This window comes from Anolis carolinensis, chromosome 2, assembly GCF_035594765.1.
Source record: "Anolis carolinensis isolate JA03-04 chromosome 2, rAnoCar3.1.pri, whole genome shotgun sequence".
Taxonomy (NCBI): Eukaryota; Metazoa; Chordata; class Lepidosauria; order Squamata; family Dactyloidae; genus Anolis; species Anolis carolinensis.
Window position 1 is genome coordinate 31,715,198 of NC_085842.1, and position 25,025 is coordinate 31,740,222.

A 25,025-nucleotide genomic window follows, 5' to 3' on the forward strand; every position below is an offset into this window, starting at 1 on the left:
AGTAGATGATCTGGATTTTATAAGGCAGTGTAAACAGGGCCTGGTTGCGAGAAGATGGAAAAGGGATGACAGCTCTCTCAAACCAAAATGGAGGGTTGATTCCTCTAGTAGCGACCCTCGGCTAATTAATTCGACGCGGAGAGATGACGTCACAGCTTTCCTCACGATAACCTACACAACTTTCCATGATTCGCTCCGCATAGGGCTACTACCTTTAGGCCCAGTTGCCAAGGCAACGGGCCGAACAGCCAATGGGAGGGCGAGGCGGTGTGTGTGTGTATGCGCGCGCTCGAAGGATGTGCAGCCTCGCCCACCCCTTCGTGTCACGTGACGCCAGCATAACTGCGAAAATGGCCTCGTTTCAGCAGGAAAATTCTTTTGCCTCCCCTTTCCCCGTTCCCAGTGACGTCATTACACAGTGGTTGAGGGGAGCATTTCTCTTTTTCTATAGCTATTAAGGTAATAATCATAATAAATAATTCTAACCTTATTAAGGCCTCATGGTGCATCCAGTTTAACATTTGCCTGCTACAGCTCAGTGCTATGGAGCCATGGGAGTTGTAGATTTTGTTGTATTTTTATAGGGCCCTTAGCCTTCTTTGTCAAACAGAGACGGAGTCTAACCAACTTTATAAGTCTCAAAGAGAGGTGAAAGCCTTCAGAGCAGGTTTTGTCAGCCACCTTAGGTTGGAAATGAAGGCTCCTACACATACATACATACATATATACATGCATACATGTTGTTTTGTGCTTTCATTTCTATTCTTAATTTCCAACAAGGAAAATATTATCTTTGTGTGTTTTAATAGAAACAGGATTAATTCTAGAATCAGCCATTCTTTCACCAGAGCAACATATTCCAGACTCCCACAAGATGGAGCTGTGGGAGACAAAAGCAATATGAAACTGCTATAGCTGAGCAGCGTGGACGCATTGTCATTTTCATCTAGATGTCTGCTTTAATTCCATGTAATTTCAGCTCCAATATACTTCATTTTACACCTGTCCATACTGAACCTCATATTTGTGAAACATCATTCTTAACTTCAGTAACTTGTTCAAGTTTAGAAATAGCTTTGGGAGTTCTTCCCAATTGCTGTTTGGGGGCTGTATGTATACTATATTGTAGCAGCTTGACACCACATTAGCTACAACGGCTATGAAATGTTGGGATTTGCGGTTTTGCAATATATTTATACTTCCCTGTCAGAGAGCACTGAAATGTTGGGATTTGTGGTTTTGTGATGTATTTATACTTCCTGGTCAGAGAGCATTGGTGCTGCAACAAATCTCAGGATCCCATAGGATTGTGTCAGGGTAGTTAAAGTGGTATAGGTAGGTGAAGGTTTTCCCCTGACATTAAGTCTAGTCGTGTCCAACTCAGCGGGTTGGTGCACATCTCCATTTGTAAGCCGAAGAGTCGGCATTGTCCATAGACGCCTCCAAGGTCATGTGGTCGGCATGACTGCATGGGGGGCTGTTACTTTCGTGCCGGAGTGGTACCTATTGATCTATTCGCATTTGCATGCTTGTGAACTGCTAGGTTGACAAAAGCTGGGCCTAACAGCGGGAGCTCACCCCGCTCCTCGGATTCGAACCGATACTTTTCGGTCAGCGAGTTCAGCATCTCACCAGGGGCTCCAAGTGGTATAAAACTACATTAATTCTACAGTGTGGATGCATCCCATGTTTTTCTAGATGACAAAAGCTAAATTATTTGGGGAGGTTAGACCAATTAGCCATCCATTGGGCAGAATTACCACCATTTGACACAATTTTATGGTTTGTTATGGCATCAAAGCAATACTACAGAGGCCCAGATTATCTGCTTGGAAGGGGACTCTATGGCAGTGTAGACTTATACAATCCAGTTCAAAGCAGATTATCTGATATGATAATCTGGACTATATGGCAGTGTAGAAGGGGCCAGAGAAGGGGGACTGTATCCGAAAACCGCAAATCCCAGGATGTCATAGCAGTTAATATGGGGCCAAGCTGTAGTGTGGATACAGCCCCACAATTGCCCCTATAAAGCAATTATGAAGAGCTCCCAAAGAGTTACATTCGGATTTGTAGTATGTCGTGATAATAATAATAATAATAATAATAATAATAATAATAATAATAATAATAATAATAAGTAGTAGTAGTAGTAGTTTATTTGTATCCCGCCACCATCTCCCCCGGAGGGGACTCGGGGCGGCTCACAGAAATATCAAATACAAAACAATAACAATATACAATACATCAATAAACAATAACATGCACCAATTGTAATACAGTAGAGTCTCACTTATCCAAGCCTTGCTTATCCAAGTTTCTGGATTATCCAAGCCATTTTTGTAGTCAATGTTTTCAATATATCGTGATATTTTGGTGCTAAATTCGTAAATACAGTAATTACAACATAACATTACTGTGTATTGAACTGCTTTTTCTGTCAAATTTGTTGTAAAACATGATGTTTTGGTTCTTAATTTGTAAAATCATAACCTAATTTGATGTTTAATAGGCTTTTCCTTAATCCCTCCTTATTATCCAAGATATTCGCTTATCCAAGCTTCTGCCGGACCCGTTTAACTTGGATAAGTGAGACTCTACTGTATTTGCACATTAACCAAAAAGAATAAAAACACACTTATTAAAAACATAGAATTTAAAAACAGTGAGGTTGTAATAGTAGATTAGCAAAGTGCACATCATATGTTGTAAACTCAAACCATAGATAAAGTGCTACAGATTCGTTTGAGGTCAATTTGGGATGACAGGAGCCCTGAGCTAATGTCAAGTAACCAGAAATAATGTAAATAATGCTAAGATTCAATGCCAAGCACAGTACAGGTATGGGCAAACTTGGGCCCTCCAGGTGTTTTGCACCGGCTGTTAGGAATTGTGGGAGTTGGAGTCCAAAACACCTGGAGGGCCCAAGTTTGCCCATGCCTGGATTAGGAAATTCGAGTCAAAAGCCATCCCAGAGGCGGGGGGCGAGCCCTGGCTTCCTATTGGCTACCTCTCTCTCGGGTGACTGGCGTGGTTTCCCAGAGAGGGGAGGAGTGGGCGGGGCTTATCCCGCGTCGCGAGCTGAGCAGAGAGAACAAAATGGCGCCTCTCCCCCGGCTTCGAACTACATAGCCTCCCGGCATGCTAATCGGGCACAGAATGGCCGCGAAGCCGTGGGAGCCTCGCAAGGCACTCTGGGGGGTGTAGGATTCAGAGCCTGAAGGAAGCTCTCGCCGGTTCCTCTCGCCTCTCTTGATTCCCATCTGCCACTGCACGAGTCCCGTGCTTGCCTGCTTGCCTGCCTGTCTGAAGGGGGGCTTCGGAGCCACCGAGAGGGAGAAGGGAAGGCAGTGGCGGGGCGAAGTCAGCGCCAGGCCCAATTGAGGCCCCGGTTGAGGCCTACTTGGTTGGCGGCCCTGAGGAGAGGAGGAGGAGAAAGGAGACGGCGGACGGGTGGGGCCGTGTGTGGGTGGGGCCGCCTCCTCGGCCGGTCTCCGCCTTTTTGCCTTCCTTCCCTTTTCCCCATTTCTTTCTGTCGGCCCCGAGCAGAGGCTGAGAGGAGAAGGACCAGGAGAGCCTGAGAGGCGTCTGTTTTGGCCTCTCAATCTCGTCGAGGCCGCTTCTCTGAGGGAGTTGTAGCGCCACATCTTCCTCTTCTGCTCCATCCTCTTCTTCTTCCACTCCTTCATCTTCTCCATCTTCCTCCTCCTCTTCCAGGACACCATCAAGGCCCACACTTTGCCTCCTAAGAGACCACGGCTGTGTGGAGACATGAAGATCAAAGATGCCAAGAAACCTTGTAAGTAGCTGTTGCCTGCTCTTAATACACTGTGTTGTCGGAGGCTTTCATGGCCGGGATCGCTGGGTTGCTGTGAGTTTTCCGGGCTATATGTTTTCCATATTCTAGAAGCATTCTCTCCTGACGTTTCGCCCACATCTATGGCAGGCATCCTCAGAGGTTGTGAGGTCTATTGGAAACTAGGCAAATGGGGTTTCTATATCTGTGGAATGTCTAGGGTGGGAGAAAGATCTTGTCTGCCTGAGGCAGGGGTGAATGTTGTAATTGACCAGCTCGATTAGCATTGAATAGCCTTGCAGCTTCAAAGCCTGGCTGCTTCCTGCCAGGAGGAATCCTTTGTTGGGAGGTGTTAACTGGCCCTGATTGTTTCTTGTCTGGAATTCTCTAATTTTCAGAGAGTTCTTTATTTACTGTCCTTATTTTAGAGTTTTTTTAAATACTGGTAGCCAGATTTTGTTCATGTTCATGGATTCCTCCTTTCTGTTGAAATTGTCCACATGCTTGTAGATTTCAGTGGTTTCTCTGTGTAGCCTGACATGGTATTTGTTAAAGTGGTCCAGCATTTCTGTATTCTCAAATAATATGCTGTGACCAGGTTGGTTCCTCAAGTGCTCTGCTATGTCTGACTTCTCTGGCTGAATTAGTCTGCAGTGTTTTTCATGTTCCTTGATTTGTGTCCAGGCAGTGCTGCGTTTGGTGGGCCCCATGTAGAAGTGTCCACAGCAGCATGGTATATGGAGCCTCCGGTGGCCTAGGGGATAAAAACCTTGTGACTTGAAGGTTGGGTTGCTGACCTGAAGGCTGCCAGGTTTGAATCCCACCCGGGGAGAGTGCGGATGAGCTCCCTCTATCAGCTCCAGCTCCATGCGGGGACATGAGAGAAGCCTCCCACAAGGATGATAAAACATCAAAACATCCGGGCGTCTCCTGGGCAACGTCCTTGCAGACGGCCAATTCTCTCACTCCAGAAGCAACTCCGGTTGCTCCTGACACACACACACACACACAAAAGCATGGTATACAGTAGACTCCTGCAGAGGTGAGAGGGTCCCTCTTGTCCTTTGTCGAATGTAGCATTTGTTGGATATTCTTAGTGGGTCTGCACATAAGTTTGTAGGTTGTGTTTCTTCATCAGCTTCCCTATGTGGTCAGTCTTAATACACTTCCACTCTGCTTTCACTCAATGCTATGGAGTTGTAGTTGTGCAAGGTTCTTGGCCTTCTCTTCCCAATAGTACTGTGGCTTACTGAACTGAAACTCCCAGGGCTCCATTGCATCTAGCCATGGGTTGCACCCACACTATGTAGAATGAATGTCATTTGGAACCACCTTTAATTGCCATGGCACAATGCTATAACTAAGCCATGGTGGTCCATGCCTTAGTTACATCCCATTTAGACTACTGTAATGGGCTGTATGTGGGGCTGCCTTTGAAAAGTGCCCAAAAGCTTCAGTTAGTCCAAAGGTCTGCAACTAGTTTTCTTACAGGTTCTGTACCCAGGGAGCGTACTGCCCCCCGCTACAACACCTGCTCTGGCTGCCAATATGTTTCAGGCTCAATTCAAGGTGCTAGATTTGACCTCTAAAGCCCTAAACGGTTCAGGTCCAACTTACCTATCTGACCGCATCTCCTCATTCCAACCCACCGGAGCATTATGATTTTCTGGAGAGGGCCGTCTCGGTGGCTGCCCCAAACCTTTGGAACTCCCTTCCCAAGAACATTAGAACCCTTCCCTGACATCTTTTTAAAAACACCTACGGGTGTTTTGGACTTCTCATCCTACAATTCTGAACAGCCTAGTAGCTGTTAGCAATTGTGGAATTTGAAATCCGAAATACCCGGAGGGCCAAAGTTTGCCCATGCCTGGTGTAGGTGCACCCTTTCTTTTTCCCTTCTATCGCTCTTCCTAGCTCAGACTCTTACACACCTTTTCTTCTGGTCCAAGCATTTCTTATCTGAAAGAAGGGCTTGGGATTTTGAAAGTGGTATATATTATAACACTGTTTTGTAGGAATGAATATCGCCTCTGTCCAGTTTTCCCTTCTGCTTTCTTGATCAACAATTGCTTGACAGCTTCCACTTGTTTATAAAGCAGGGAACTAGGACTTTTACCATGCTTGTTTGATTGCTTTCCTTTGTAACCAGCAGATTTTGCAATTGACTGAATATATATGCTTGGAATGTGAGTTATAGGTCTTGCCTGAGGGGGAAGAGTTTGAATAAAATGTAATGAGAGGTTTACTTTGTTCTCAAGAAACATTGCATGACAATAAGTGTTACTGTTTAATTTGTCAGCACCACTTTATATGTTGAGCAGAAAAGATTTCAGTCCCAACAAATATGAAAATAAATTGTGGTGTCATGTTTGATGCCTGCGGGCATTTCCTTTTCTAATGTGTTCGTTCAAGTATATTTCTATATCTCTATATATGCATATCTCTGTATGGATATAGCAAAAATGCTGGATTGCCACAACGAAATGTGGCTTCCACTGGAGTAAACATGTTTCCAATCATAAAAATATGCAACTGTAAAGACATTTCCACACATACCTTCCTTTAAAGAACTCCATAAAGTGTAAATTGCAACAGAGTGGTTTTATCACCCCCTCAGTGAGGCATATGATTATATGTCAGAGTAAGATTGTGTAAGTTGGAAGGAGTTTGAATTGTACAGCTGTATGATCTAGGCGCTAGGGCCTTCAGGTTGACCCTTCAGGTTGAAAATGATAATATAAAATGTTCTCAGTGACTTCACAATGAAAGCTGAGACTAAGTTGGTCTTCAGTTCGTAGTAAGTTAAAACATATTTCTCTATGTCAGGCCTGCACAACTAACCTGCACAACAGGCCTTTCTAGGCCTGTGCCAATTTGTCCAATGGTCAGGAATTCTGGGAGCTGAAGTCCAAAACACCTAGAGGGCTTGATCTATATGATAGTCATACAATATGTAGGAGACATTGCTACTGGCATTTAAGCCCATATGCTTACTCACTTGCATTCTTTGAAGGAAATTCCATTTTTCTCAAATTATCAAAAAAAGTATACTGCCATTTTGAGTGGTTGCATGATAAGTAAAAAAACCCAGTATTTTATGAAAACAGACGTGATTATCATGTGTTTTACTGATGTTTTATAGTAAAATTCAGGGGACTGGCTATTGTAAAAAATATTCTTACTAATGAGAAATAGCTTTGCAAAACACATGCATATATGTGGCATACATTTCTTTCCATTTGGCCCTGGAGTGAAAATATTCACAGGACTTTGACATTTTAATGGAACAATATGCTTGAACGAGAATATCACATCAGATGTCTCGACAAAAGTTGGTTTTCTGACTAAATAACGTAGTTCCAAGTTGCGTCACATACAAATCTCTTCTCCCCCCCATCTTGCTAATGCGATTTTAATGCAGTAATTTGCAAAATGTACTGCTTGAATAGGTGTTACTTTTCAATTAAATATCCCGAATATATTTTCAGTAGTTTAAGATACAAGTTTTGAAAAGGTGAGAGGTGGTTTTACAGTGTACCACAAAACATAATTTGCTGTCACTCTTTTCTGTTATTCTGCTTACAACTGACAGACAGCATGCAAGCAATATATTTATTATTTATTTATTTGAGAAATCTATATCATGCCTTTCTCTGAGCACAGGTCCAAGGTGGCTACAACAGAACAAAAAACATACAGTACAAAAGTTAAAACAATCCATAAAATCATAAATATTTGAAACAGGAAGCAGTTGAAATCACATAAACATTAAAAACCAAAATAGAAACCCAAAATATATACTATAATTCATGTTCACATGTGAATATAACTTACTTTTAGTGAAGTATATAAGTAAAGCCTGCTTGCTTTCTGAGTTTTGCCCCTCAAAAATCACATTAATATAATCAAAAGTTTATGTCAGAATAAGAACAAATAATTTAATTTTACTTTTTGAAAAGATCCCATACAGTTTTTTAGCATTTTTTTTTCAAACACATATGCCCAAAACAGTATCTGGTTAAATTCAGCTGGTTTAGCTCCTTAATAAGGGTTTGCTAGGGTTATAACCAAACACAATAATATGAAGCCTTCGACAATACAATGTGAAGTGATCTTCTCTGTTACATAGAAAATGTGATAAAGTTGGTAAAAGTTATCTAGATTTGTGTTAGATCTTGTCTCAAATACACGCTGCCACTTAACAATTGTCAACTATACTTTCTGTATACATATTTATAAATGACCACCTAATGTGTATGGCATTTCTCAGGTTACCAGACTACAGCATATTCCTTAGAATACTGATCTGTGGTGGAACTAAGCCTGGGAAATACACTTTACAGCCAAAATATTTTAGTGCATAAAACATTTGCTGCCATACCTGTCTAAATGCTGGTAGAAAGTAATCCATTCAAGCATGAAGAGGTAGAATTCTCCATTTCAAGTAGCCAGCATAGCATGGCCATGGGTTAGGAATTATGAGAAGTATCACCCAAAACATTGGAGAAGACGTATACCCACATATGCATTACCACAAAAGAGGGTGCAGATTTACATAAAATCTGTGCATGCTACTAATTCAGGTTCCAGTTTAGAGATCACTATAATGTTAACAGAGATACAGCACTTTTCACCATAATGGGGAAATTTTTATCACTAGCTAAGTTTTGTGCCTGTTTAATCTGTGGCCCTCTTACTAACTGGGGACGTTCAACTTCAAGGCTCCTTTCTAATTTAATTTTTTTTTAAAAAAAAGCAGACTTGGTATGGCTAGAGAGGATTTCAGAAGAAACTTTTATGTGAAAACTATTTCAGTCAGATTGTGTTTCCACAGGAGAAAAAAATCCTTACGGAGAATTTGACATGTTTGAAGAGGCATTCTGGGGCCAGAATATTGTGAAGTGAGCCCAGCTGGCTCACTCCAGCAGTGCTTGCTATGCTTTCTAACTTCTGCAAACATTGTTTTTGCTCATGTATAATTAATATCAAACTTTAGGTCAATACATATGTTCATCTACATGCTATTGCTGTCTTGTTGGCGCAAACCGATAAGGGTCAAAGTTTACTGGATGCACTCAAATAGATTTATTGTTTAATTCTGAAGAGTTATAAACAAGAGGATTACATTCTAGCATTCTATGGGAACAGAGATTACAATTTTACAATAGCAAGGCATGCAATACAGGTTGACCTAGAAAATGTAATCACTTCCAGCAGGAACTGAGAAAAATTGTCCTCCAGGTGATGTTGGGCTCCAACTCCCATTGTCCATCACTATGCTGGCTAGGGTTGATTAGAATTATAGTTCAACATCTAGAGGACCATTTTTTCCCCACCCTTAATTTACAAATGTATTCTATAGGGACAGGAATTAAATGACATACAGTCCTTCTGTATTTCCCCCTAAGGACAGTTAAAACTGAATAATGGAATATTTTTTCAGTCTAATTATCTTACTCTTAATCTGACATGCCTCAGAGGACTCATCCATGTACACCACAAGACTGAAATTGTAGGAGGGAGAGCAGTTTTGTGTTTCATCAAGGGATTGCCTTTTTTCTTTCTGTCAGTGGTATGGCATCAGCAAGAATCCAGCTTCTGTAGCTTCTATGTAAGTGCTTTTTTGGGTGTTTGCTAATATCTTCATTGACAGAACAACCAAGAATTTACATTGAAGTATGATGCTCTTCTTAGATGGGGTTTTCTTCTTTGTTCAAATATTAAAGAATGTTCTTGCCAAGGCTGCCCATCTTTCAAAGGGATGCAGGGTTGCTTCTGTTTACCTTAGTAAAGTTGTGAGCAAATGCCCCTTTGTGCTTGATAACAAATGAGGACGTATATTAATATTGGGCTTTTCCACATTTGTTATACAATGTTTAACATTGTGCAGATTTAGTAACCATTTCAACACAGTTTAAGGAAGCAGTAATATATTGGCCAGTGTGACAGTATTTACTATTTTCATATGTAAATGGTTCTTCTAATGGAAACTTTCTTTCTCCACAGCTTTTCCCTGGTTTGGCATGGACATTGGGGGAACCCTAGTGAAGCTTGCATATTTTGAACCTATTGATATTACTGCAGAAGAAGAGCAGGAAGAGGTTGAAAGTTTGAAGAGTATTCGCAAATATCTGACCTCCAATGTAGCTTATGGGTCCACTGGTATTCGAGATGTTCACCTTGAACTCAAGGACTTGATACTCTTTGGCCGAAAGGGAAATTTGCACTTTATCCGATTCCCAACCCACGATTTGCCTACTTTTATTCAAATGGGAAGATGTAAAAACTTCTCAACACTGCATACGGTGCTGTGTGCCACTGGCGGTGGTGCCTATAAGTTTGAAGAAGATTTTCGCACAGTAGGTAGTTGCGGTGCATCTTCTATAACACAGTATCTGTAGTCTGTTACAGTATATCATTGTTTGGTAGTATTGTTTACAATAGATTTCACTATCACAGACAAGAGTCAGATGTGGAATCTGCCTTTTCCTGAAAAATCTTTGCTTGTGTTGCCATGACTCTGAGCAGAGAATAGAACTCATCCAATCCTTTCCTGAATCTAGATTAGGACTTGGAAATGTTAATGTTTTGTACAACTTTTGAGGCCTGGGTGGCTGAGGGAATCTAGGACTTGTAGTATAAATGTAACTTCTCTGAGCCTTCAGTTTATGCCAGTGTTGCGGGAAAAAAAGTTTTCCTGCCTTAGAAGACTTCAGAAATGTATTTATAATATGATTTAATCTTTCATTATCATTGTTTCTGAGCAAAGGTACAGTGCTTCCAATTGTGATAGGCTCAATGTTTGGTTTACGGTAGATTTTTTATATGATTTGGATGAAAGCTATCGTACATCAGGAACGACTACAGATCAAATGGCCCATTGTCTCAACTTCTACATGTGCTATAAAAGATTCTAAACTTTTTTATTGAGCTTCTGGTATAGTCATTGTCACCTTTCAGATTAGTTTATGAGAAAATTTCACTTCAAAGGAGAGGAGCCATAGTTTTTGAAAGTCAAATTAAAGCCAGACTGAAGGGTTGGCTTTTATATCTCATGTTCTATGTTAAAGTTAAGTATCTGCCAGGTTTTGCTCATGGAATGTGTTGTACTAACATATAAAGTATTTTAATTTTTTGCATTTTCACAGATTGGAGATCTCCAGCTGCACAAACTGGATGAACTTGACTGCCTTGTCAAAGGCTTGTTGTATATAGATTCTGTCAGTTTTAATGGCCAGGCTGAATGCTACTATTTTGAAAATGCATCAGAACCTGAAAGATGCCAAAAGATGCCTTTTAATTTGGATGATCCATATCCGCTGCTGGTTGTAAATATTGGTTCAGGAGTCAGTATTTTAGCTGTCCATTCCAAAGACAACTATAAGAGAGTCACTGGAACAAGGTAATTATGTCTAGCAAGTTAAGCCATTATTTTAAAATAATGGTTTTGTCGTGTTTATAAGGCTTGTTTCAAGTCCCTATCCCTTAATGGTAGTTTGGAACTGACTTTCTGTTTTGTAGCGTAGTTGTTTCTTTTTCCAGTTTTTAAACTCATTAGGAATCAGTAGCCTCAGTTTATTTAAAGGTTGTTTACTTACTGATATGTACCATAAGATTCATGTGGTAAAACAAAATCTAACAAACACAATTTTTTCATTATTCAGGGTACTAGTTAAAATTTGGAAAGAAAAAGGAAGTGACACTACTCCTCTGCTTTTTGTTCTCTTACCTGTTTTTGATAGCTGTGATTTACTCAAAACTCCATAATTTAATTATGAGTCATGTTGGCAGGCTACTTGTATTGTACCCTTGTACTCAGTCCTCCCCATTCACTGAGTTTAGGGGCACAATACCCCATGAAAGTGAAAAAAGGTGAATAAATTAAAAGCCAAGAGCACTGCTGTAGGAATTTCCAGGTCTTCCAGCATGATTCTATAGTCAACTTCCCTGGCAAGCTGACCATAGAATTGCATTTGGGGGCATAGAGTTTCCTAGGGAGATATTTTATCTAGAAATATCTAGGTCCTCCAGCATTATTGGGGGAAGTTGACTATATATGAGGAGCTAGAAATTCCTAGAGAGAACATTTTAATCAAATCCGTTAATTAGCAAATTTGCAAAAGTCAAAATTGCAACTGTAGAGGGATGACTTCTGTAGCTACTTGAGTTGGAATAAGCAGTTTAAAGGATGAAGATGATCTTTGTATTTAAATGAAGTAGGTACCAAAGTAGCTATCTTGAAATTGACATTTGAAAATCAAATTATGTACCAAATCATGCTTTGCTTGCTTCTAATTAATGCAGTTTTCTGTGAAAATAATATAGGCCACCAAGAACTTTTCTGATAGAGGCTATGGCTGGATATAAAAGAACATATTGTAGGCTGTATCAGTAGGAACAATATCCATAAAACTGTATACAGGTGCTTTCAGATGAGACATCATAACATAATCACCCTGCCTTACTCAGGGAATTTAATTGGGAAAATTGAGACAGTTGTTATCTTCTATTTGCACACCCACCATTATTTCCTTCTTTCTTCTTTCCTCAAAAAACGGTTAAGGGGGCAAATGTAGCTTCAGTTTATTCTCACTAGTGTTAGGTAACTCCAGTCTAGAAATATAATCCTTTAATTGTTTTCAGTTGTTACTTGATCTTGTTGGGTCTCTTACATGATCTGGACAGGTAAAACAACTGCATAGTCTATTAATATTGTTTAATTTTGTAAACATCATTTCCAAATCAGTCATATTTTTCTCACACCAGTTTAGGTGGTGGGACCTTTCTTGGTTTGTGTAGTTTACTGACTGGATGTGAAAGCTTTGAAGAAGCCCTGGAAATGGCATCCAAAGGGGATAGCACCCATGCTGACAAGCTAGTCCGGGATATTTATGGGGGTGACTATGAACGGTTTGGTCTTCCAGGTTGGGCAGTGGCATCTAGGTAAGTACTGACAAGTAACAATTGTATCATACTTACACGTGTCCATGCTTTTCAATAACCCGCTTTTCAACAGTTTACTCTTTCAACTTTTTTCAATTATAATCAGAGCTCATATATAGCTGACTTAAAATACAAGCTAAATAAGACAACTCCAACTTAAAATTCAAGCCTAAGAGTGCTCTTCTGCTACCAGTTGTTAGCTGCAAAAAAGGGTTCAATATTTTGATGATTTCAGGTTTTGACAGTGCTCTAGTCCCAAACCTGTTGAAAAAGCAGCGGACACTTGTACATGTTGTATAATCATAGATATATATAAACATCATATACATGTATCATACTGCCATTTAAGATGGGCTCGATTTTTTTCTATACTTAGGAATATTTAATAAAGAATTTTTAAAGCTGGTATAGATGTATATAGTGTTTTCCCAATATTCTAGTAGTGTATTTATAAATATTAAAATGAAACATTCTGTACTAATCAGGCTTTTGCAGGGAAGATGTGTTAGGTGGATGGATAAGTTTGTATTATTTTCTATACACTTTGGATAATATGCAATCTTTTAGTAACTTTATTTGTAAAACAGCAAAGTAGCAGCACTACCACTTGTGTGAAGCTCTATTCCCTCCTCACTCCTTTTTTCTTCCTTTTTGTTAGGATTAGTAAACAAGCTAGTAACGGTCCTGCCCTGAATGCTTACATCTCCAAATTGTATTGATGTAGGAACTTCTGGAACCGGAACTTCTGGAACCAGACTCCAGCAGACAACAAAGTCCCACTGCATGCCTAATATTTATCATAGATGTTCTTTCCTTTAACAAATTTCACTCACAGAGCTTAACATTGGAAACAAAATGGCTATGTGCATCTGGAGATTAACACAGGCTCTTCAATTAAATTGCCCCCATGCCCAATTGGTTAGGTGGCTTCTTCATGGTTTAAACAACATATGGTAGATAAGGGGGGAAAAGATAAATTTGTAAAGTTAATTTTTTCCAGAGTAGAATTGTACCTGAGCTATAAAAGATTAACTAGGCATAAAGTCCTCAAGATTTGCCAGTAAAATTTTCTCCAGTGCACTAGAACCAACTTCTAACATCCATCTCAGTTAATGGCTTTGCTGTCTGATCTTTAAAAACCAGAAATCAACTTACACAATATGCCAATGCAACAGCAGCAGTGGGAGGGATGAGGGAATTATAGTAATAATAATAAATAATAAATGAAATCAGGCAGCAGAATCTCCTCCTAATTTGGCTCATTTGCAAATCTGTGTTAATTTCATATAATGCTTTTTCAGTTTCTGTAATTAATATAAACAAAGCTTCAGTGGTATCACACTTACTTTCATCAAGGGCCGCAACAGCTTTATGATTGCCCTCAAAGGGCCATTGAATCTGTAGATACAGAGGGTCAGTTATATTTATTCATAGTGGTCAGTGCTCTTTGGTTTTTACCCAGTTTGAGTCTCCAGATGTTATTGAACAACAACTCCCACCACTTGTGATTATCTGCCATGCAGACTGGGGATAATGGAAATTGCAATCTAACAGCACTTGTAGTTCTGAGGTTGGGGAAAAGGTAAATGACATTTTAAATTCAGACATAATATCCACAACCCTTAGTATCTAAATGCAAACTTCACTATCATGACTGAACAGAACAAACTGAAGCCTTTCAGATTTTATTCTACCACAACTCCCATTAACTATAGTCATGATGTCTAATTAGGAATACAGGAGTTGTAGTACAGCCCCTGAAATGCCACATAAAATGACATGAAGGGTCAGATTCAGCCTGTGGTCACATATGCTCTATAGCATGAAAACATGCTTTTCTCCAAAACTGTATAACATTAATCAATCTCTTTCTCTCTCTCTAGTTTTGGGAACATGATCTACAAGGAAAGACGTGAATCAGTTAGTAAAGAAGACCTGGCTAGAGCAACGTTGGTTACTATCACCAATAACATCGGATCTATAGCTCGCATGTGTGCTGTAAATGAGGTAAATTTAGTTGGGAGGGAGAAACAGACTTCAGTGTGTCTTTTGTGACCTAGATTGAGTAACGTTTACAAGGACTTCTTCGTGCATCTTGTCAGTTTTTTCCTTGGTGACAAATAAGTTCTTTCTCTCTGACTGGAACTAACTGTCCTTTCTCCCATTTATCTTGAAGAAGTTCTCTTATTGTATACTGGCACATTAAGCTGATATGCACCAAGCTTAATTTCCAAAGCAACATTTTAAATTAATGTAGCAAATTATTTTTATGATTTGTCTCAGACCTACAGGGAATTTGCATAGGGAACATACACTTTTTGCTTCTGCTCTCTGGAGCATCCCATCTGTTTTTGAATAAATCCCTCTATTTGGAAAAGTAAGACTTCCCTTCAGTTAACTGGCTAACAGTTATGCCAAAAAGAGAAGGAAACAAATACTCTTCTGGAATATTTCTCGCTGCCTTCAGCTTCTTTACAGTGCTGCCTTGTTGCTTATGGATCAAGCAGCATTGTACAGGGCTATGAAGGCATTGAGTACTGCTTCATTGTAAGTAGCCGTTTCATTGCATCGTGTTGCATTTCCTTGATCCCATTAAGAATTTATAGCATTTCCCTCTTTAGAATAAACTCCTTGTCTGGAGGTATATGTAGATACATCTGCTGGGTACAGCTCTTGTTTTAATGGCAGCTTTTTAAATACAGTCAGCCTCCACATTTGCGGGCTTGACTTTTGCAGATTTGATTATTCACAGATTTGATTAAAACATTATCTCTAGGAAATCTCTAGCCCCCCCCCCCCCCCCCCCCCGTATGGTCAGACTCTATGGTCAGCTTCTATTGGAAGTTGACTAGAGTTATGCTGAACACCTAGATATTCCTAGACAGGTGTTCTCTCGAGTTAAAGCCTTTTTAAATTCATTGCTTTTTACTTTTATGGGGTCCTGTGCTCCAACCCCTTTGATTGTGGAGGGCTGGCTATACTAGAGCATTCATTTAGTGGTTTGAACTTATAATCTGAATTTTGTCCTCCAGTACCAGCTCACCCCATTTCCATTGGTATAGCTACCCTATTATAGCAAAGCAGCAAAACATGGAAATCAGTAAAAATAGGCAGTGGGCACCACATTGCAAATGAACTATATTTTATGTTAGAAGTTCTAGGAAAATATTTAAATGTTTGTAAGGTGAACCTCTCTGTGAAAGATATCCCATATGCAAGATACTTTTTGTGGTTACCTCCTACCTAAATCCAAAAGGCTGAGGAAAGAGGGAAAGTCTAGGTGATTAAGATAAAATCAGATGAAAAGAGGGGAAAGGGCAGAGTACTTTGCTACATTTATACTGACTTCAAGTTGCACCCATCCCTGAACAGACTTCTTCTCATGGGATGTTCTCTTGTGGGAAGGAACAGTAAGAGCCTTTGGCAGCTTCCTTACCATTGTAGTCACTCTTCCATTCCCTTCTACAAAGAGTTGCTGGACTCTTGGGGACAAGAAAAATGGAGAAGGAAGAGGCAACTGACAAACGTTTTTTCCCTTTCCTCTGCTGAGTTGTGTAAACCTTCCATGCCCTTAGGGGAAAAGATTAAAAGATTCATCTATACTATCATAATGCAGATTGAACTGCATCAAACTGAATTATGTGAGTCTGCACTGCCATATAATCCAGTTCAATGCAGTTCAATGGGGCCAAAGCAGGACTTACTTGTAAGCAAACATGCATAGGATTTCCCCATTGCAATTAGGAAATTATATCACTTTCAATTACATCCCAATGAGGAAACTTTTGCTTTTTCCTTTAGAAAATAAACCGTGTCGTCTTTGTCGGTAACTTTTTACGTGTGAATACGTTGTCAATGAAGCTTTTGGCATATGCACTGGATTATTGGTCCAAAGGCCAGCTGAAGGCTTTGTTCCTAGAACACGAGGTATGTATGGTCACCACTATGGAGTAGAAAGGCCAGAATGTTAAGTTCCTCCTTTTATACTTTTTTCTTCTTAATGTGGAAAGAGAAAAGCTGTGTGTAGGGTGTTTGTTTTTGAAATGTGGGAATAAAAAAAAACAAGCACTGGACTAGGCAGTGTACCTTAATAATAAAGAAATCATTCATGTAAATGCAGTGGTTTATAGATAGTTTGTTTTTGGTAGCCTTCAGTCCCTATATCGGGAGAAAGGTGGGATAAAAATAAAGTAAATCAATAAAAATAATATTTTTATGAAAAGATTTATTTTTCTATGCAAAAGGATATTGTAGAACCTGTAAGACTGAGAAAAAGAAGTTTGGAGGATAAGCTTCTGCAGCCTTACTGTTGGTTTGGAAAAGGAACATGGAAGACACTATAGGGGGAAAGTTTATGTTTTGAAAATACACATAGCGGTACAAAAAAGTATAAGAACAATGGAAGGGGTTTTTTTGTTTATGTGCCTTTAATTTAGCTGTTGACATATGAGGACCTTATTAATTTCATAGGGTTTTTAAAGGTAAGGAATAGATAGTTTTGCCAGTTCCTCTCCCTCAAATGTAGCCTATGACACCTGAAATTTGTTAATCATCTCCCATCCAACTATCAATCAAAGCTGATCCTACTTAGTTTGCAAGACCAGATAGCGTCTGTAACCTATGAATGGTTCATTAAAACTCTGGCATAGAACATAAATTGTCTATATTGTAGTCAGTGCATTGATCATATTATGAATATATATTGTTCCCTGATTTCCACGCATGTATAAGAAAAAAGATAACCGAAAGGCAACAAATCCCATCTGATCTTGGAAACTAAGCAAGTAAGCAGGTTTAGCTTTCGTTGTAGGAGATCACTAACAAATATCAGATGTCTAGGCTACATTAGAGGGGGAGGAACTGGCAAAACTATCTGAGTATTCGCTCACTAAGAAAACCTTATCAAATTAATGGGGTCACCATAAATAAGTCAACATTTGAATTAAAAGGGCATACACAATAAAAGTTGCAAAAGATTGTGAAAAAAGACTGAGTTTTATAGTGAGTTTGAAATTTGATTTATGTCTAATCTTCTTTTAAACACAGGGCTACTTTGGTGCAGTTGGTGCCCTCCTTGGATTGCCAAATTTCAGCTGAATCTCAAAGCATCGCAATACTGAACTATTCCTTACCTTTTTGGCATTGTTACAACACTGTTTTTATATCAACTGGAACCAAAGGGGAAAAGGGCCGCAGTCTTTCTATAAATGTCTTTAACTGTAAGAATGGTAAACTGTCTCAATAAGATCCCAAGTGTGAAACCTGGGAGTTTCTGTAGGAAGCGCCTTGTGGTTTTGTTGTGTGGTGTCCTCTTACATGGTTGTCAAACCCATGGTCTTCCAAATAATGTTGAACTTCAGCTCCCATCAGTCCTGCCCAGTGTAGTCAGTGATCAGGTATGATGAAAGCTGTGTTCAGCAATGTGTGGGGTGCACCAGGCTTCTCATGTCCACTTTTAGCAAATGTTACACATTCATTGTGCATCACAGCCTCTAAAATATGGATCTCAAAAGCAGACTTGGAAGATTAGCCTTTGCTGTCGAAAGCTCTGATTAAATTCAAATACATATCTGATGCCATTAATTTTCCTTAAGGCTGCTTGGTTGCCTTTCCTTGTGCAAGACTAATAGCCGCCTTCTCAGTGTTCATTTTGGTCATAATTCTCCATTATCTCAAAAAAATGACCTTTGCCATTTCCAAGTGACAGCTACTAAAAACAAAGTTCCTTGAAGCAGTGGAGTTTCTGTGGAAAGGAGATTTCAAAGTGTTGGAATACTGTAGATAATTCAAACTTTTGAATATTAAGTTTTGCAGAAAAAATAATAAAAAAACACATCAGCAAAAACTTGACATGGTTGATTTAATGTGAACTAAGCAGCTGTGAATACATTTAAATAGAACTAATAATTGTGTGATTAGTCAGGTTTTATTATGCTCTGCTCATTAACCCTAATGATTAACTGGTACTGAATATACAAAAGGAAAATCTTTAAAGGTTTTTCAGGATTTTTGAAGATGACTGTTCCTAAAAATCTGTATCTAAAAATCACCCAAAAAGATCCACTAATGTGACTACTGTGAAATCAGTGTAATAAATAATTGAGTCACAGTGGTTCTTATTGGGGGGGGGGGGGGGGGGAGCCTCCTGTGCAGTAAATCAGTTTATTTAAGAACAATCAACATTTCATCCAATGAACCTGAGGCAGATTTTGGCCTTCAAGCTTTATGGCAGCTTTAGAGGTTTTACTGAAGAAAGATTCAGTGTCCACTAGACTCTGATCCCAAGTATCCTACATGCTGCAACAGTGTGGCCTTGAGATACAGCTCTACACATTGGAGCTTCTCTTGTGTTTGGACTGTGCTGTTTCAGATGTGATTGTAAACATTTACAATAGAGGTATTTTAAGGAGATTGCTGAAGCCAAAGCTTTACGATATGGTTTACGAAACCCAAAATCATCTCAGAAGAAGTAAAATTTCTATGCACAGGGATGTATCATTGTATCCTGAAGGGATATGTAGTTATCTAATCCATGAATGATGTCTTCTATAGGAGGGTTGACTATTCTGACTAGAGCTCATAGAGCTCGAACTAATGCTTGGTTTACTTGATCAATTTAATAGTATTTTGGCACACCAATTTTTACAGCAATACTGGGATACCTCCAGATTTCTCCAGATACCTAACTTGCACTGGTCTTGGATTTAAAAAAATTAATTCCAACTACATTTTGATACTTGTCAGCACTTTTTAAACTCAGAACAGTGTGGATTTTGTTTGTGCCACTCTCCTAAAAGCTGTTTCCTTCCTCCTCCTAAGATTTGGAGAGAAGCTAGGGATTTTCAGTGTTGTTTTGATCCCTTATTGAGACAATGTTCTGAAAAAACAGTCTTAGCCCAGAGTCTTTATTTGACCATTTTGAGCCTGGTCTTTCAAACAGAATGTGGCAATTAATTCATCCTTGTATAAAAGCGATGTTTTGCCTTTAAAAGCTTACGGCCATGTGTCTTAAAACATGGTTGAAGTGCTTCACCTCATATGCTGTCAGTAGTAACCTATCCTCTTCAGTACATTACAGGTTTGAAATAAATCTCATAAATAAATGTGTTAGCAGCTTTTATACTGAACTGTAGCAGTACAAGAAAATGATTCTGCCTTCTTGTAGTTGAGATATTTAAGGATATATGTTTTTGTTGTTTTACCTAATCCTGTAGAAATGTCAATTTCTGTCATATTTCATGTAAGGATGGAGTTGCTAGGGTCATAGTTAGCGCAAGTTGAACAGATCTCTTGGGTGTTTTTCCCTCTGGAAATATATGGATATCCAGAACTGCTGTCAACGTACTTGAGAAAGGAAGGAATTACTGGTTGAGCAAGAAGTGGGATCTAGCCGTCCCCTTTAAGAAATGGAGTTTAGGGTCTGAATGTAGTGACTCTTAAATCCAATGGTCACATGAGTGCCTTAAAGTCTCCTTCTGAGAGTTTCAGCCATAGTTTGATGTTAAGAGCATTTCTGGCTTTGGATAATGACAGCCTTTAGTACTGAACAGTGTCAAATCTGTCTTGGCACCTGTAGATTAGTAACAATTGACCAAACGGGCCACTTTTTCTTTTTTTTCCTCGTAAGTGTCAATGACCTAGCCCTAGTACTTTTTTGTTAAAATAGGATGCACAGTGTGTATCTTTTTCCCTGAAAGAGAGGACAACTTTGAGTTGGTTAACAAGGCAGTTTAATTTCAAAACCAGCATGTCATTTTCGCAGTATGTTGTTGAGATGTCTACACTTTTTCAATTTACCCATTCCATTAAAGATTGTATGGATACAGACTTGTATCTGCAGCCTCTTTCCTCCTGAGCTCTTGAGCTACGGAATCAACAGACCATACATTACCTCCCATCCCAATCCTTAGCGTATTAAATACCATTCCATAAAAAACAAATGAAGATAATGTAAGGACCAGATCACGTTTATCACTGCTTGTCATTTGTGTTATTGCTTTGAATTGGACCCATTGATACATTGCGTTGCCTTTGTGCCTATCAAGCTGCAACCTTGCTAAATAAATATTAGTGATCAAATGGAAATAAGACTACCATGTTGGCTGCTTCAATAAGAAGTGAGAGACCTATTGTTCTTCACATTTATTGAACTACATCTTCTGTAATCGTTGACCATTGGCTGTGTGCACTGTGGCTGATGGGAACTAGACTCGAACAACATGAGGCCCATAATTTCCCTCCTATGCTTTCATTTTTTACTGGCAAGAATACAATCTGCTTTATTGGGAATTCTGTGCACATATTTCCCAGTCTTTCAGCATGTGAGAAAATTGGGCAGCCACAAATATACACCCAAAATTTGCTGAAGTTAAAACCTTTTAAGTATTCTGACTAGCTGCTTATATAAAATCCAGTCACACACTTTAACCAGTATTCTTAAATCGTTTTGGCCTCATATGTTACAGCAGAATAATACAGATTAAAAGTTCAGCATGTTCACCTCTGTGTGACTTGAAGTAGATGCAAATTTCCAATGGTAGCTCCCTGCAGAATGGTTTAATGGCACAATGGGATGTGAAGTGTCATCACAATTGACCATTATGAGATAAAAAGATGCTTGCTAAATTTTAATATGTGTCTGCTTCTACTGCAATGTGTGAAATTGTTATTGACGTAGGTCTGAATCTTTACAAGTGCTTGAACTGAAAGCATGTTTCTATTGCTTAAGGATCAGTAAATTGGAATCCTTTGACTCCTTAAACATTCATGCATTGTCGCATTGTAAATAGTGCATTTTATCATTAAAACTCTGAAATGAATATGTTAGATTATGAAGAGAGGTTAATATAGATCAAGAGCTGGCATTTTTGCCATTGAAATGAAAGACTGCTGTATGGTGTTTGTTTGAAGGTAGAGGATATAGACCTTAATGAACTGGATGATATTGCATCATGAAAAGACTAGCGCCTCCTTTCAGTGTAAAAATAATCCTTGACCTTACCTGGGTTTTAGCTGAAGGGCCTAGAGATAAGAGAATTAAGGTCCATCAAAGCAGCCGTGATAATCGATATTTTAATTATTGGTATCAATTTATTTTTGGCCTTTTGTAGATTAAGTATAACTTGCAAAACGGACGCACAATGCAGGCTTTCTGCTTTGGAGAGGAGGAACAAACAAACTGCCTTAATTCGGAAGTGATATCCCCTTAAGTTTTCTCAGCACCATAGAGTTATGGTTATAGCGGAGGTCTCCTAATTTCAACCATTTGTTGTTTGTTTTCCAAATGGTTATGAATTGTTTAGTACAAGAGATCAGCATGCCTGCAAACATCCTTCTGGGTTTACTTCCCCAGAGAGAGGAGGAGGGGTGGCAGGTGGTCTAAAAGCATGCGTCTTGATAAATTGTGATCGTTCCAATTTGATATGCATGCAGCTTACCAGCTGTCACAAGATTTGCCAAATGAATGTCAGCCACCAGTCTTAAGGTTTCACTAGTCACAAAACTATAGAACTTTCAGCAGTGTCAGGTTTTACACTGTTTGTAGGGAACAGTGACTTAAAAATGAACCGTAATTAAGCACGCACTCCTCATTTTAGAAAAATACCATGAAGCATCATGGTGTGCACCATGGCTTTGTGTGTTCATGCCATGCGGGGATTATGCCAGCAATTTAGTTTAATCGTTTCCCAGTTTACTATATTGGGATGGAATAGACCGATTCAATTTTCGAACAGTTTTCTCTTTGGACCATCATGACCTCAGTTTCATTGAAAGGCAGCTGATCAAAGCAGTAACCTGTTTATGGACATACTGCGAAAGCTAAAGATGGAGAACATAGGGCCCTTCAGATGTTGTTGAGCTCTAATCCCCACCTGTTTTAGTCAGAACGGCAGCTTCCGAGAGAGGAAGGGAAATGTAGTTCCACATCTGGAGGGCCATATATTCCCCTGGCTTGTGCTAATAACCATTGTTGTGTATTTTCCGACCTTAACAGAAACAAAGATAGGTCTTGTGCATATGTTTCAGCAAAGCTATCGACAGATAAGAAGTGTCGCATATTTCTTCAATTCTAAGATACCTTTGATTGTAAGACGCACACAAATTCAGTACCCCCAAGAGAAAAAAGCTTTGATTTTTTAAATATATACACACACACACACACACACACACACACACACACACACACACACATACATACACACCCCTATAATCACCAGAGATTCTATGACGCACACTATTTTTAGAGATATCTAATGTGGGGGAAAGAGTACATCTTAGAAATGAAGAAACTGTTCAGAAATGCACTTGTTATGCTCAGCTATGTTTATTTAAATTAGTAAGTTGGAAGTCATACGTTGTGATTTGATATTGACTTATTTCAAAGAATCCTATTTAAAACAGGTCAGATTCCTGATTACCCAGCCCCTTCTATTTGAATAAGAGGGTAACACAGTCCTGATCTTGTAACCACACAGAAATAAAGGATGGGGATGCAAGTCTAAACTCTATTGTGTTCATTTGTTTGGTACTAAACCAAGCCTTCCTCTCTCAGGTGCTTTCAAGATGTGGAAATACTATAATTCCACCAATCTATCTACCTTGAGCACCATGTTGTAGAGCAGTGAAGCCCAAACTCTCGCCCTCCAATTGTTTTGGACTTCAGTTCCCAGAAGCCTCACTTGTTTTGACCAATAAGCAGAGATTGAGAGCTGAAATTAAAAACACCTGGAAAACCATAGTTTGAAGAGATGTATTAAACAACAGTTTGAGTAGGACATATGTTTTCATGTTGGAAACAGACCATTATATTGGTATTATTCCTTAGACCTAAATCCAATGTCACATAACTTCTTTTCACTTCTTTGGCTCCAAATAGCCTTAGAGCTGCATAAAACTAGCTCCAGAATTACAGACTGAAACAGTTTAGGTGTGAGTGGGAAGAGGAATTCATCTCCCAGACAGTTTTTGCTCTACTACTAGTAAAGATCCAACCTTGAATCCTGCTCTATAAAAGCAGTGCAGTGAAAAGTACAGAAACAGTAAAGCAATCATAGTTTAATGTCTGATACGACTTCTTTGATAAATATTTTTATCAGTTGTACTTATGCCTCAAAGACATATCTCAAGCTGTTATCCTTAGGCAACAATCCGCCAGCAACAAGAGTTTGTTTTTATGAAATAGATTGCAACTAATATATACGTTACAAAATACTTTATTTTACAGAGTTTCAATTAAGAGTTAGTCCTAGAATTGCATGTTGGTTGATGTCAGAATTGAGTTATCTAATCCCATGCTGACTACATCCTTTACTATGTTCACTTTCATTTGTCTTCTAACTGCAGTTTTTAAAAATATCTAATGTATTTTGGATAAACCTTTCCATGACTGCCTGTCAAATGTGGACTCTTTGTTCTTTTGGAATAAATATATAATTTCCATTAGGCATTGAGTGTTTAAATGTATTTTAAGCAATAGTTATACCCTGCAGATCCAGTCATTATAAAAGGATTTTTTTAAAAACAAGATTTTTGTAGATAAGAGAAGATTCAATATACTTTAATATTGTCGTTGATAAAACATAGGGAAATACTTTGTTCATATTTTCCCCATTAATGACAAAGTTGACATTTTAACTGAATGTGGTTTTTAATCTTCTTAAAAGACCAAACTCTACTTGGAAAGTACTTCTGGAATCCATGGCAAGCTCATATTCTGTAACCATTGTGTGAATATAACATTTACTGTAACAGCCATTTTGAATAAGTTGCCTTATTCTGATGCAATGAACTTTCCCATCTCAGCTGTTTTCCATTCTGACAATGGACGTGGTGTAAAAATGTATGTTTTGCAAGTTTAACATAGTTGCTAAATTATTCAATGATCTTTGTAAATAGATTTAATTTATTTTTGTTATTGATGCGCTTCTGACCATTTCCATTCAATCAAATGATGGAAGCCTTTACTGTAATCATTCCCATTAAAAACTGTGTAAAAAAGTTTATCAACTGCTTGCATGAGTAAATGTAAAATTTTAATTTTTTGTTGTATGATAAGCTTTTATGTGTTTTCCTAGTTTTACCATTGTTCTGTATGAATGAACAGAACATTGACTTTTTCTAAAGAAACACCAATGGTTGATTCTCCCTCCCGTGCTTTTTAATTCTGTAAACCTTTGCAACCTGTCTTAATAAAGGGGTGAGAAACCTGTCTTGGATTTTTGTTTTTTCTTTTCAAAATTGGGATTTTTTTGCCTGTAAGGCAACACAGCTATATGTTGCAACTCCT

General features: G+C 38.8%; 1 protein-coding gene and 1 non-coding gene across 2 annotated transcripts; both read left to right on the forward strand.

The window, feature by feature from the left end:
* The first annotated feature begins 3,297 nt into the window (after positions 1 to 3,297).
* On the forward strand, positions 3,298 to 24,947 carry LOC100564310 (pantothenate kinase 3). Its single transcript, XM_003217876.4, has 7 exons — positions 3,298 to 3,799; positions 9,803 to 10,155; positions 10,945 to 11,198; positions 12,563 to 12,739; positions 14,623 to 14,746; positions 16,541 to 16,666; positions 17,786 to 24,947. The coding sequence occupies exons 1-7, from the start codon at positions 3,772 to 3,774 to the stop codon at positions 17,834 to 17,836; spliced, it is 1,113 nt and encodes a 370-aa protein (XP_003217924.1). The 5' UTR covers positions 3,298 to 3,771; the 3' UTR covers positions 17,837 to 24,947.
* On the forward strand, positions 15,188 to 15,284 carry mir103 (microRNA mir-103). Its single transcript, NR_129826.1, has one exon. It is a non-coding gene; the product is annotated as a microRNA mir-103 (primary transcript).
* Positions 24,948 to 25,025: the final 78 nt, after the last annotated feature.

What these genes read in the sequence shown, in the direction of transcription:
- LOC100564310 (XM_003217876.4), top strand. Translation starts at nt 3,772, where the DNA reads ATGAAGATCAAAGATGCCAAGAAACCTT. An exon ending in GGTTGGGCAGTGGCATCTAG is followed by an intron (nt 12,740 to 14,622) that starts GTAAGTACTGAC and finishes CTCTCTCTCTAG; the next exon opens with TTTTGGGAACATGATCTACA. An exon ending in CTTTGTTCCTAGAACACGAG is followed by an intron (nt 16,667 to 17,785) that starts GTATGTATGGTC and finishes TTTTAAACACAG; the next exon opens with GGCTACTTTGGTGCAGTTGG.